At 41.5% G+C, this 13,085-nt stretch overlaps 1 protein-coding gene across 3 annotated transcripts in view; it reads right to left on the bottom strand.

Annotated features, from left to right (window-relative positions):
- Positions 1 to 851: 851 nt before the first annotated feature.
- fam133b (family with sequence similarity 133 member B) overlaps positions 852 to 13,085 on the bottom strand; it is a 49,922-nt gene continuing 37,688 nt past the window's right edge. The window contains exons 10-11 of one of the 3 annotated variants that reach the window (XM_069913946.1): positions 12,097 to 12,144; positions 852 to 1,459 (exon numbers count right to left, since the gene is read on the bottom strand). In XM_069913946.1, coding sequence (XP_069770047.1) covers positions 1,382 to 1,459; positions 12,097 to 12,144 — 126 coding nt within the window. In that variant the 3' untranslated portion in view covers positions 852 to 1,381. Of the gene's footprint in view, positions 1,460 to 11,612; positions 11,735 to 12,096; positions 12,145 to 13,085 lie in introns of those variants that run through there. The other 2 variants (XR_011350034.1, XM_069913945.1) reach the window with 2 other exon arrangements.

The raw sequence follows: 13,085 nt of genomic DNA on the forward strand, positions 1-13,085 counted from the left end.
GGGAGAAGGCAGGTAGGTGGAGTTAGGTCATAAATTAGATCAGCCATGATCTTATTGAATGGTGGAGCAGGCTCGATGGGCCATTTTTAGCCTACTTTTCCTACTTCCTATGTTCCTATAACATCAGTCAACAACCTTTCCTTCAGTATTAACAAAACAAAGGAACTGGTCTTCAACTTTAGAAAATGGGATGGAGCACAAACCTTGGTTTGGATTGATAGATAGCTTTAGCAAATAACACTTAAGAACCTGGCTCGATCACATGGACTGTATGGCCAAAAAAACACACTAATGCCTGGAAATTCTCTGAAGCCCAAGAAAAGTCAGCATGTTCCCAGTGTTCCTTTCCAAATGTTATCAATGAACCATTTTTGTCCAGATACATCAGAGCTTGATACGGTCTCTGATGGAGCAGTTCCCATAAGAAACTGCAGAGTTGTGAAATCAATTCTATTTTTACCTCCCACTGACTTGGCAAAACAGCTAACAGATTAAAGATCACAGCCGCCCTCATCACATATGAAAAGACAGATATCTAGATTCAAGACAGTTTCTCTCCTGCTGACTCTTGAATGGACCTCTGTTTACTTTTACCTGCACTTTTTCCTTTTTCTCTTTGATACTACACTCTGTACTTTTGTTTTATTGTAACACTTGTTTATTTTTGCACTACCTGCTGTGACTACTGCAATGGTTGATCAAGGTTGGAAAGCAAAACTAAGTTTTTCCACTGTATCTCAGTACACATGACAATAAACAATTCAATAACCACTTAGATAATTCAGTGATTTATATTATACGCTCTCCTCCTCGAATCCATTTGATGACAGATAATGCAGATAAATAATATGGATATTTTCAGATTTATTTTACATATTTTACAAAGTTATAAAACTCTTGGATCAATACTTTGGTAGGAATCATACTATTTTCCATTTAGAAACAAATTTCAAACTAAAATTTAGGACTGTTGAAATAAAAGTATCAAGAAATTATACAAAAATAACTCTAGTATGGATTAACAAGCATCAATTCCTCCATGGTAAAGTGGAACAGCTAATAAATGGGGAAATTATCAGTTATATTTTGGCTCCTACATATGGCAATACAGTTGGATCATCACACATTTTGAACAAGCTAACAAGGGACTATCAAAAATGTTTACTGTGGATAATCTTGAACCCTACAAAAAGATACATTTGTTCATCACCTTTGATAAATAAAAACAACTTTGAAAATTACAAATGTTTGAAAATGAAAGCAGTGCAGAATATCATGCAAGTAGTCCTTTCTACCTCAATTCTTAGTCTTTGCCATGCAGCTTGCAGAATTCAAGAACCTATGGTTCCATATTTTAAAAATACTTTTAATCATTCTCATCTCATGCTGACTCTAAACCCAGAACTTTTTTCTTTTTTCCATGTTTCTTGGGCTTCTTCTTCTTTTTCATCAATTTCTCCTTTAATAAAATTGAAAAAAATATCAGTTTCACTCTTATAAAGTCACATAATCCAGATTGTTACTTTAATCCCCTGCATTGTTTCAAATGGCAGAGCACCTATCTTCTATCTGGATTTTTAGAAAGTAATGGAAAAGGAAAAGTTGTCCAAAATGGCATGAAAAAGGCCTTTAAAAAAAATTGTCCTGAGCATGCTCTCATTTCTGCCAAAATAATTATCCAAACTCTCATTTGCATCCATACAACTCTAAAATCTGACTTATAAAAAAACATTTTGGCAAAATGGATGAGTTTTATCATAATTTTTTGATAATATACTGAACTGGGTCATCTTTGGGAGGGAAGCCTCTTCAATATGCATGGAATACAGATTAAAGAATCCCTGTTGAATAATGTGCTTTCAACTGTATCTGCACATAAGCAATACTATTTTTTTAATGTATTTTAAAAAAATATTTAAATTAAATTTAGACATACAGAACAGTAAGAGGTCATTTTGGCCCACGAGCCCATGCTGCCCAAGAACACCCAATTAACCTATAACCCCTGGTATGTTTTAAACAGTGGGAGGAAACTGAAGCCCCCATGGAAAACCCATGCAGACATGGAGAAAATATACAAACTCCTTACAGACAGCGCGGGATTCAAACCTGGTTCCGATTGCTGGCACTGTAACAGCATTGTGCTAATTGATATGCGAACCGTGGCATTTAATTAGTTAACCCTTTGAACTCCAATCAAATTTATCCAGATTGGGTCCATGGGTAAACTACAGAATGAATACCAGTATGAACCAGAAAACAAGAGAATATGTGCTTGTTGGTAGACTCTGAAATCTGGGACACTGAGTCCAGGGTTTATAACCATACAACAATTACAGCACGGAAACAAGTCAATTTGGCCCTTCTAGTCCGCACTGATCCAAGTACCCTCTTCTAATCCCACTTACCAGCACTCTACCCATATCCCTCCATCCCCCTCCCATCCATATACTTATCCAACTCTTTCTTAAATGATAAAAATTGACACTGCCTCCATCACCTTTCCCAGAAGCCCATTCCACACAGTAACCACTCTCTGAGTAAAGAAGTTCCCCCTCATGTTACTCCTAAATCTTTGCCCGTCAACTCTCAACCATGACCTCTTGTATCCATCTCTCCTACTCTCAATGGGTAAAGCCTTTTCACATCAACCCAGGCAACATTTTTGTCAATCTTTAATCAAGTTCTAAAGTTCAAATGTTCAAAGATGTCACTGTCCTCTTTGGAAATATACTCACATGATGTAATAATATAACTTTTGTTTTCAAGATGAATTTTAAGACGAGATTTATAAAATATTATACAAAAAGGCTGCTTAACAAGAGGATAATTAATAGGAAAATCAAAGTCGGTTCAGGTGTATCAGTGTTGAGACAAATTGAGACTTTTATTCAATGGGGTGATATTTAAAAGCACCTCCTTCTCTCCCCACACCAACCCCCCCCCCCACCCACACACACACACCCACACACACACACACACAATGGTCAGCAGGAATTAGAGGAACAAATATACAGTTAGATCAAAATAGCTGTTGGAATAATAAGAATATTATTGTTCGTGCTTTTAATTCCCCCAATATTGACTTGGATTATTATAAGGCTAAGGGATTGGATAGAGCAGTAATAAGTACGTCAAAGAAAGTTTTTTTCCCAAGCAATTTTTAGATGGATATATGGGGGGGGGGGGGGCAACACTCAACCTGCTAATGGGTTACTGAAGAATGGCAAGTAAAAAAGTATCAGTGGGGGTGCACCAGGACCACTGACCAAAATAGTTATGGAGATAGTACTGGTCTACAAGTTAAAGTTAATTTTAATGGCATTAGACAGCAGCATATACAGGTTGGTTAATAAGAACTATAACAGGTGAAGGGATGGCAAGTGGGAGACTTTCAAAAGTGAAATAGGGAGAGTTTGGGGCTAAGATGTTCAAGAAGGCTAAAAGAAGACAAGGTTGTTTTGGCAAACAATGCAAAGAAAAATACTAAGGGTTTCTACAGGTATATTAAGAGCTAAAGGATAGCATGGGACAAAATTGGTCCACTTGAAGATCAGAGTGGTCATCTATGTATGGAAACTGGGGGAGATCTTAAATGGGTTTTTTGCATCAGTATTTATTCAAGAAACTGACGCAGGATCTCGGGAAGTAGGGAAACAAGCAGTTGAACAGGATTTTTCAATATGGAAAACTAGAGGAATAATAACCTTTTCAGACCTTATTGCAGACTGTTTAATGACTTTCCATCAGTTAGCAGTGTGACAGAGTATTTAGAGGTGGTTTGGGAGGAATTGTTAGAGCAGGTTGCACACAAACATTTGAAAGCACAGAATATTTGCAGGACTTTTACAGAATGCTTTTTGCAAAAAGAGCAACAAAGTTGCAGCATACAGCTTGCCTGGAAGAGCATGTGATTTTTGCAGGCAGAGACAGAACAGTTTTGATCTCGGAGAGAGAGAGGGTGAAACAGAGAGAAAGGAGACAGAAATCAGTTCCAGAAGGACAAAGCAGGAAATCATTTGGAAGACTGCCTGGTCAAAGGAGAAGACTGGCTGTCTGAAAAGTGACCTGGAAGGAGGATCATCTGGAGAACCCTGAAGGGGGCAGGTTTCGTCAGCAAGACTGATTAAACAGGAATCAGGTGTGGATGTCCTGGAACAAAAGGAATCTCTCTCTGAAGACCAACAAGAACCCTCCTGAGTGGTAACTTGTTAAGCACCAAAGACTGGTGAACTTTGTTAATGCTACCTTCTGTGCATAGTACAAGAAATGCCTGCAACCAGTGAGATTCCATTGTGATCCAAATAACTTTTCTAATCTTAAATACACATTACACACACCTGTGTTTAGTATTAGAGGGAGGATTAAGTAGGTTAGGTAGGTTAAGTAAGTAGGTTAAGTAACAAGTTAAAGTTTAATTCTGTTTTCTTGTACAATTGTTCAATTAAAAACTACTTTTGTTTAAGTAACCCTGTGTTGTGGTGCATATCTATTGCTGCTGGTGTTTGGGGTCCTCTGGACTAACAGCAGACAAATATGACTTGAGCATGGCACAATTTTTTTTTGGTACTTGCAAATTAGGGACTTTCTGCATATAGGTGCCTAACCATTTATCCAGGATTGATGGAACCAGACACCTGCAGTTGTTTGGAATCTTTCAGATTTTGGTAATCATTCTGATTTTGGTCCCTTTAAACCCACTCACCCAAGCCACGCTGCCATTTCCCCCTCCCCTTCATCCGCCCGAGTCACGCTGCTGTCTCTCCCTCCCCCTCCTGAGTTGCACTGCCATCTCTCCCTCTCCCGGCCAAGTCGCGCTGCCGTCGCTCCCTCCCCATTGCCCGTCCAAGTCGTGCTGCCTTCTCTCCCTCCCAAGTCGAGCTGCTGTCTCTCCCTCCCCTTGCCTGCTCGAGTCGCACGACCGTCTCTCCACGTCCCTTGCCCGCTCGAGTTGTGCTGCCATCTCTCCCTCTCCCTCGCCTGCCCGAGTCATGCTGCCGTCTCTCCCCTGCCCTCATCTGCCCAAGTCGCACTGCTGTCTCTCCCCCTCACCCACCTGAGTTGTGCTGCTGTTTCTCCCCACCGCTGAAGTTGTGCTGCCTTCTCTCCCCTGCCGTCGAAGTCACGCTGTCTCTCCCCCCCCCCCCACTCACCTGAGTCACACTGCCATCTCTCCAGCCCCGCCCAAGTTGCACTACCATCTCACCCACCCCCCCCATCCACTTGGGTCATGCTGCCGTCTCCCCCTCCACCCGCCTGAGACACGTTGCCGTCTTTCTCTCTCTTTCCCCTGCAATACCAATGCCAGGGGAATGGCCCCTTTTGTTTCCCTGTGCTGGCACAGCAGTTTCATCTGCATGGGAGATTAATGGTAGTGACAGTTCAACTGAAAGCGTCGCACCACTGGATGGGCATCAGTATATGGCGATTCAGTAGCACTTATAAAGTAGTAGACCACGATGGAATACACAGGAGTTGAGTGAAGATTATGTTGGGTCATGTTTGGCGCCAAACTCCATCTTTGATGAGCAGATGTCATCTACCGAAAAAAGTGCCGGTTTTTAGAGGTTGTTAGTTTTCTGAATTCCAGATAAACGGTTAGGCACTGTACTTTACTTCCAAATTATCCTTCTACTTACCCATCTAATATGATAGATAACCCTTTTTGAAGTGGGTATACCTGTAAAAGGGTAACAGCTACAATATATAATTGGCCATTTAACTAGTGACAGATATCCAATGATAAAATTAAGGGTCCTTGAGAATTGGAATCCCAAGAATTGCTTCTGGACAGTCAATTGAATCATATTTTTTGACTAGTAAATACTTAATTTGTGCCTGTCATTCCTTGATTTAGTTCAAGGTGGTACATCGAACACATATGTCTAAAGATAAATTGGCCCGTATTTTTCTCAATGTGATAGATGCAAAGTTGAAGTAGCTACTCATAATTTCCAGAAAGATGTCTTTGAAACCTTAACAAAATGTTCTAGGATTAGAATTACAACCAAATCTATTAACAACAATTTTTAGAATCATACCAGCAGAGACTGGTCATATGCCTGTCTCTGCACAGCAAATAATTGCCTTTTCAACGTTATTGGCAAGAAAAGCCATATTACTTAAATAGAAGGATCCTAACTCTCCCACTTTACTTCAATGGTTCTCTGGTATCATGTCATGTTTAAGTTTTGGAGAAAATTAGGAGTCAGACATTTGATATATCTTTTAAATTTGAAGAAGTTTGGCGACCATTTATTCATTATTTCCATATAGCTTAAGAATTACAATTTTATATTGTATTCTCACCCAGTTCCTTTTGGTAATTTTGGTTTTAAACAGGAAACCCTTTGTTTTACTACTTTACTCTCAGAATGGACTGCCCAGTCCCTTTTTCTTTCTTTTTTTTTTTAAGTTTGAGGGAATCTTGCAATAAAAATAAATTTTTTCCTCTCTTTTTTCAGTTTTACAAGAGAAGAAAATTATGGTTAATATATATTTGTTAAATACTAGCATGTTCTTTTCTTACACACTTATAAATATATGTAATGCAAGTCTCCTCTTGTATACATGTTCGATACAACTCAATAAACAGATTGAAAAAGAAAGAGCAAGTAGTGAGATCATGGATGGACCCTATACAGATTAAAGAGGATGCGCTTGCTGTCTTAAAGCAAATAAGTGTGGATAAATCATCAAGATATTCTCTCAGACCTTGAGGGAGGGCTAGTATAGAAATTGCATGGGCTATCGCAGAAATATTTAAAATGTCCTTAGCCATGGGGATTGGAGGGTAACTCACATTGTTCCATTGTTTAATAAAGACTCCAAAAGTACCTCAGGAAATTATAGGCCAGTGAGTTTGATGTCAGTAGTAGTTAAATTATTGAAAGGTGTTCTAAGAGATTGGAGATGCAAGTATTTAGATAGCCAGGGACTGATTAGGAATGGTCAACATAGCTTTGTGTGTGGTAGGTAGATCGCGTTAAATCAATATGATAGTTTTTTTGAGATTACCAGGAAAGTTGATGAAAGAAAGGTTTCAGATGCTGTTCTCATGGACTTCAATAAGGCCTTTAACAAGGTCCAACATGGGAGGTTGGTCAGGAAGGTTCCAATGCTCGGTATTCATGGTAAGGTTGTATACTGGATTCCACATTGATAATAAGGGAGAAGCCAGACAGGGGTAGTAGATGATTGCTTCTCAGACTGGAGGCCTGTGACTTATGGTGTGCCTCAGAGATCAGTGCTGGAACCAATATTGTTTGTCATCTATGTCAATGATCTGGATGATAATGTGGTAAATTGGATCAGCAAGTTTGCAGACAAGTATGAGGTGTATTTTGGAAGGACAAACCAAGAAAGGATGTACATGATAAATGTTAGGGCCTAAGGAGTGCAATAGAACAAAGGAATCTGGGAATAGAGATACATAATTCCCTGAAAGTGGTGTCACAGGTAGATTGGGTTGAGAGCTTTTGGCATATTGCCCCTCATAAGTATTGAGTTTTGGAGTTGGGATGTTATGGTTAAGTTGTTTAAGACATTGGTGAGATTAAATTTAGAGTATTGGGTACAGTTTTGGTCACCAACTACAGGCAAGATATCAACATGATTGAAAGAATGCAGAGAAGATTTTCTAGGATGTTGCCTGAACTTCAGGAACTGAATTGCAGGAAAAGGTTAAACAGTTTGGACTTTATTCCCTGGAGCATAGAAGGAGGGGATATTTAATAGAAATATTTAAAATTATGAAAGGTATAGACAGAGTAAAAATAAGTAGGCTTTTTCCACTGAGGGTGGGTGAGATACACACCAGAGGACATGGGTTAAGGGCGAAACAGAAAAATGTTTAGGGGGGAGAAGCGAGCTGCCCACCAGGCTCACCTTACAAAGCCGTCCTGTCCAGAGTTGAAACAAGCCTTCCGTCACGCATGCAGCCATCTTCAGCGCAAACTCCGGGAGATCCAAAATGAGTGGTGGACTAGCCTCGCCAAACGAACCCAGCTCAGCGCGGACATTGGCGACTTCAGGGGTTTCTACGCGGCTCTAAAGGCTGTGTACGGCCCCTCACCCCAAGTCCAAAGCCCGCTGCGCAGCTCAGACGGCAAAGTCCTCCTCAGCGACAAGATCTCCATCCTCAACCGATGGTCAGAACACTTCCAATCTCTTTTCAGTGCCAACCGCTCAGTCCAAGATTCCGCCCTGCTCCAGCTCCCTCAACAGCCCCTAAGGCTAGAGCTGGATGAGGTCCTCACCCAGGATGAGACATATAAGGCAATCGAACAACTGAAAAGTGGCAAAGCAGCAGGTATGGATGGAATCCCCCCAGAGGTCTGGAAGGCTGGCGGCAAAACTCTGCATGCCAAACTGCATGAGTTTTTCAAGCTTTGTTGGGACCAAGGAAAACTGCCTCAGGACCTTCGTGATGCCACCATCATCACCCTGTACAAAAACAAAGGCGAGAAATCAGACTGCTCAAACTACAGGGGAATCACGCTGCCCTCCATTGCAGGAAAAATCTTCGCTAGGATTCTACTAAATAGAATAATACCTAGTGTCGCCGAGAATATTCTCCCAGAATCACAGTGCGGCTTTCGCGCAAACAGAGGAACTACTGACATGGTCTTTGCCCTCAGACAGCTCCAAGAAAAGTGCAGAGAACAAAACAAAGGACTCTACATCACCTTTGTTGACCTCACCAAAGCCTTCGACACCGTGAGCAGGAAAGGGCTTTGGCAAATACTAGAGCGCATCGGATGTCCCCCAAAGTTCCTCAACATGATTATCCAACTGCACGAAAACCAACAAGGTCGGGTCAGATACAGCAATGAGCTCTCTGAACCCTTCTCCATTAACAATGGCATGAAGCAAGGCTGTGTTCTCGCACCAACCCTCTTTTCAATCTTCTTCAGCATGATGCTGAACCAAGCCATGAAAGACCCCAACAATGAAGACGCTGTTTACATCCGGTACCGCACGGATGGCAGTCTCTTCAATCTGAGGCGCCTGCAAGCTCACACCAAGACACAAGAGAAACTTGTCCGTGAACTACTCTTTGCAGACGATGCCGCTTTAGTTGCCCATTCAGAGCCAGCTCTTCAGCGCTTGACGTCCTGCTTTGCGGAAACTGCCAAAATGTTTTGCCTGGAAGTCAGCCTGAAGAAAACTGAGGTCCTCCATCAGCCAGCTCCCCACCATGACTACCAGCCCCCCCACATCTCCATCGGGCACACAAAACTCAAAACGGTCAACCAGTTTACCTATCTCGGCTGCACCATTTCATCAGATGCAAGGATCGACAATGAGATAGACAACAGACTCGCCAAGGCAAATAACGCCTTTGGAAGACTACACAAAAGAGTCTGGAAAAACAACCAACTGAAAAACCTCACAAAGATAAGCGTATACAGAGCCATTGTCATACCCACACTCCTGTTCGGCTCTGAATCATGGGTCCACTACCGGCATCACCTACGGCTCCTAGAACGCTTCCACCAGCGTTGTCTCCGCTCCATCCTCAACATCCATTGGAGCGCTTTCATCCCTAACGTCGAAGTACTCGAGATGGCAGAGGTCGACAGCATCGAATCCACGCTGCTGAAGATCCAGCTGCGCTGGGTGGGTCACGTCTCCAGAATGGAGGACCATCGCCTTCCCAAGATCGTGTTATATGGCGAGCTCTCCACTGGCCACCGTGACAGAGGTGCACCAAAGAAAAGGTACAAGGACTGCCTAAAGAAATCTCTTGGTGCCTGCCACATTGACCACCGCCAGTGGGCTGATATCGCCTCAAACCGTGCATCTTGGCGCCTCACAGTTTGGCGGGCAGCAACCTCCTTTGAAGAAGACCGCAGAGCCCACCTCACTGACAAAAGGCAAAGGAGGAAAAACCCAACACCCAACCCCAATCAACCAATTTTCCCCTGCAGCCGCTGCAACCGTGTCTGCCTGTCCCGCATCGGACTTGTCAGCCACAAACGAGCCTGCAGCTGACGTGGACTTTTACCCTCTCCATAAATCTTCATCTGCGAAGCCAAGCCAAAGAAAAGAAGAAGGGTGAGATACACACCAGAGGACATGGGTTAAGGGCGAAACAGAAAAATGTTTAGGGGGAGAAACATGAGGGAGTGTGGAACGAGCTACCATCTGGTGGTGAATGTGGGCTCAATTTTAATATTTAAGAATGTGGACAGTTACACGGAAAGGAGTATGGAGGGCTATGGACTGGGTGCAGTGGAACTAGGCAGAATAATAGTTTGGCACAGACTATTATTTGGCACAGACTAGAAGGGCTGAAGGTCCTGTCCCTATACTGTAAAGTTCTATGGTTTTTATGGGAAGGGCAATGCTGACAGGATTTGGGAACACTGGATGATAAGAAATATAGGGGATCTGGTCAGGAAAAAGGCAGCATGTCATGTAAAAGAGGGCTGAAATCAAGCACGTCTTGAGAGTAGAAAGAACGTAGGAGTATTCTTATGGGTAAATTATGATTGTGGGAAGTACATGAGCTAGCTTTGGTAGATAAGGAAAAGAAGAATTATAAAAATATGAACAGGAAAGAGAAACTAGTCGTTCAATGAGCATGGTGATATATCAATTAAACAGTTTACATAACTGCATTGCAATTTAAAATTGGAGTAATTGCAATCTCAACCTTAAAATATGAAGTTATAACAAAGGTGTGTATGGGCAACTCAATCAAACAAACCATTATGATATCCGGCACATGCGGGTATCACAGATGTTAGATATGCAAATTTTCCAGTTGACTGAGAGTCACTCTTCCAATGCCTCAGGTAATTCCCGTAACTTAGAAAAATTTAAATTCAAACCCCAAATGCTGATGCTGTAACAGTGTTGTGCAAGGCTTTACGCTAACCGTGCCAGTTATAATTAACCCCCTCAAAAGTCGGGTCTCTTATTCGCCAGTCTAAAAATCTGACCCTTGACAGAAAAGTCTCCAAACCGCTGCCACCTTCCCCCTCCAGATCCTATCTCCACTCTACTATTCCCATCTCAAGTGTCCCAGTCAGGCTCTAAGCACACTCTACCACCTTCCTCATACTGACAACACAATTCACCTCCATGCAACTGTCCCAGTCAGGCCCTCAGCTCACCTTCCTTGCACTGACAAAGCGACTCATCTCCATGTCCTTGGCACACCTTCCTTGTGCTGCCAACCCGGCTCATCTCCACGCAAGTGGTGACAGCGAAAGAATGAACGCGCATTGAGGGGCTTTGCTAGTTCAGTGATGCAAACCTGTGTGAGTCCTACGAAGTCTCAGTGCTCCCCCACAGGGCTCATCTGCTCAATCTTATTTATATGAATTTTATCTCTCCATTTCTTTTTCTTTCTTTCAAATTTCTTTTTTGCCGGTTGTTTGAGTTTCTGATTAGTTGAATTCTGGATCATGGGGATTCTACTGTACTCTGTTCACATTCTCATCAAAATCAAGATCATTTCTTCCATACATCATTTGAGAGAATACACACTTGCTGAACAATCAAGTTACAAAAACAATTACATTTTGTAGGAATTGTAATCATATTGAGAAATACAACAGTATCACATTTGATTTCAATATTTGAACATCTACATACTGTTAGGTAAAAACATCATGAGCTGGGAATGTAGAGGGAGTCACCCAGTGCTGGGCCGTAACAAGATGCAATTGTGACCTTGTACTCTCAAGATAAGAGTGGGGATGACAAATTGATGTGCAGGAAGCTAGCAGAGAGGGACAGCAACAATTTATTCATTGGACAATGTCATGGTATGATAATTTACTAAGTACGTATCCTAAGGTATATAAAAAACACCACTTGCTGATAACGGCAGAATGCGCCTTCTCCAACTAACACTGTTAGTTGCAAGTGTTACAATCCGGCAATAAAGAACAAAGAACCTTGATTTCGACTCAGTCTGGTGTTTGACTCACTCATTCATGAACAAAGCAGACCTAACAATACTTAAAAGGAGAATTTAAAAAATTGAAAAAATTAGTATCAATAAACTAACGGTCTCAAATGAGGAATCACTGATTTCAATTTTATTGCACTATAGCTTTCAGAATAGGCTTCAATACTTACTGCTGTTTTGTCTTTTTCTTCACTATTTTTCTTTTTTCTTGACTGTGCCTTAAAAAGAGAAGGTGCTCATTAAATCAAATATCTACTCAACTCAAAAAAAAAATTAGTTTTGATTATAAATAACTTCTAGCTATCATTCCCATAGGATGATGATGGTTCCTTTCAGTCAGTTTGTGGGGGTTTGATAGGAAGATACCCCACACCTCAGAAAGGAACAGCATGTGTATGAATGGATTTTGGTGAGGTCCAGACCCACCTTCTCAACATTTCCTCCCAGATCCAGTGGCATGGTGAGGACCAAGATGGCCGGGGGAAGTTCTGTTAAAGTGAATGGCCAGACTAAGCTTCGATGAAAGGGATACCCTTTCCGCACTTCACAGCACGCATTTTCTAGATGGGCGTTGACCCTATAAGAGGGTTGGTCCACCCTTTGACAGGTCTTGTTTTTCAAACTGCAGGTTGTCTAGCCACCCTCTGCAATTGGTGGAGGAGCCAGTTTAGATACTGACCACTCAACCAATCAACAGGTAGCATTGGGTTACGTGAAACCAATAGCACTCAGATGACAAAATTGTTAAACCTGATATTTACTATTGGCAAGTTTTAGATTTCTTTCAGCAGTAAACACAGACTTATTGAATCTCACTTTTGTTTCAATACAAGATAATGCTTTCAAGCCATTCTTCAGTTGAAAGAAATTAGGTGATGACTGACTGCAATCAGATAGTCTTCAAATGAAGTACTGCCTTTTGTTTTGAGTTGTTTAGACACTTTTCTTTAAATGTGCTTGGCTCTTCCACCTTCTAAATCTTTTTGTCAATATTTGCTCTACTGTGTGGGTGACATTTTCCCCCAAAAGCCATTATTTTTTATGAAGTATTTGAGATGCACAGTCATCATACAGACTAGTCAGTTACTAAACATGTTCAATTATAAACATACTTGCTTTTTTTGACAATCTCTACCTTCAGACTTCTGATTAACCAAAA

This window comes from Narcine bancroftii, chromosome 1 (assembly GCF_036971445.1).
Source record: "Narcine bancroftii isolate sNarBan1 chromosome 1, sNarBan1.hap1, whole genome shotgun sequence".
Lineage (NCBI taxonomy): Eukaryota > Metazoa > Chordata > Chondrichthyes > Torpediniformes > Narcinidae > Narcine > Narcine bancroftii.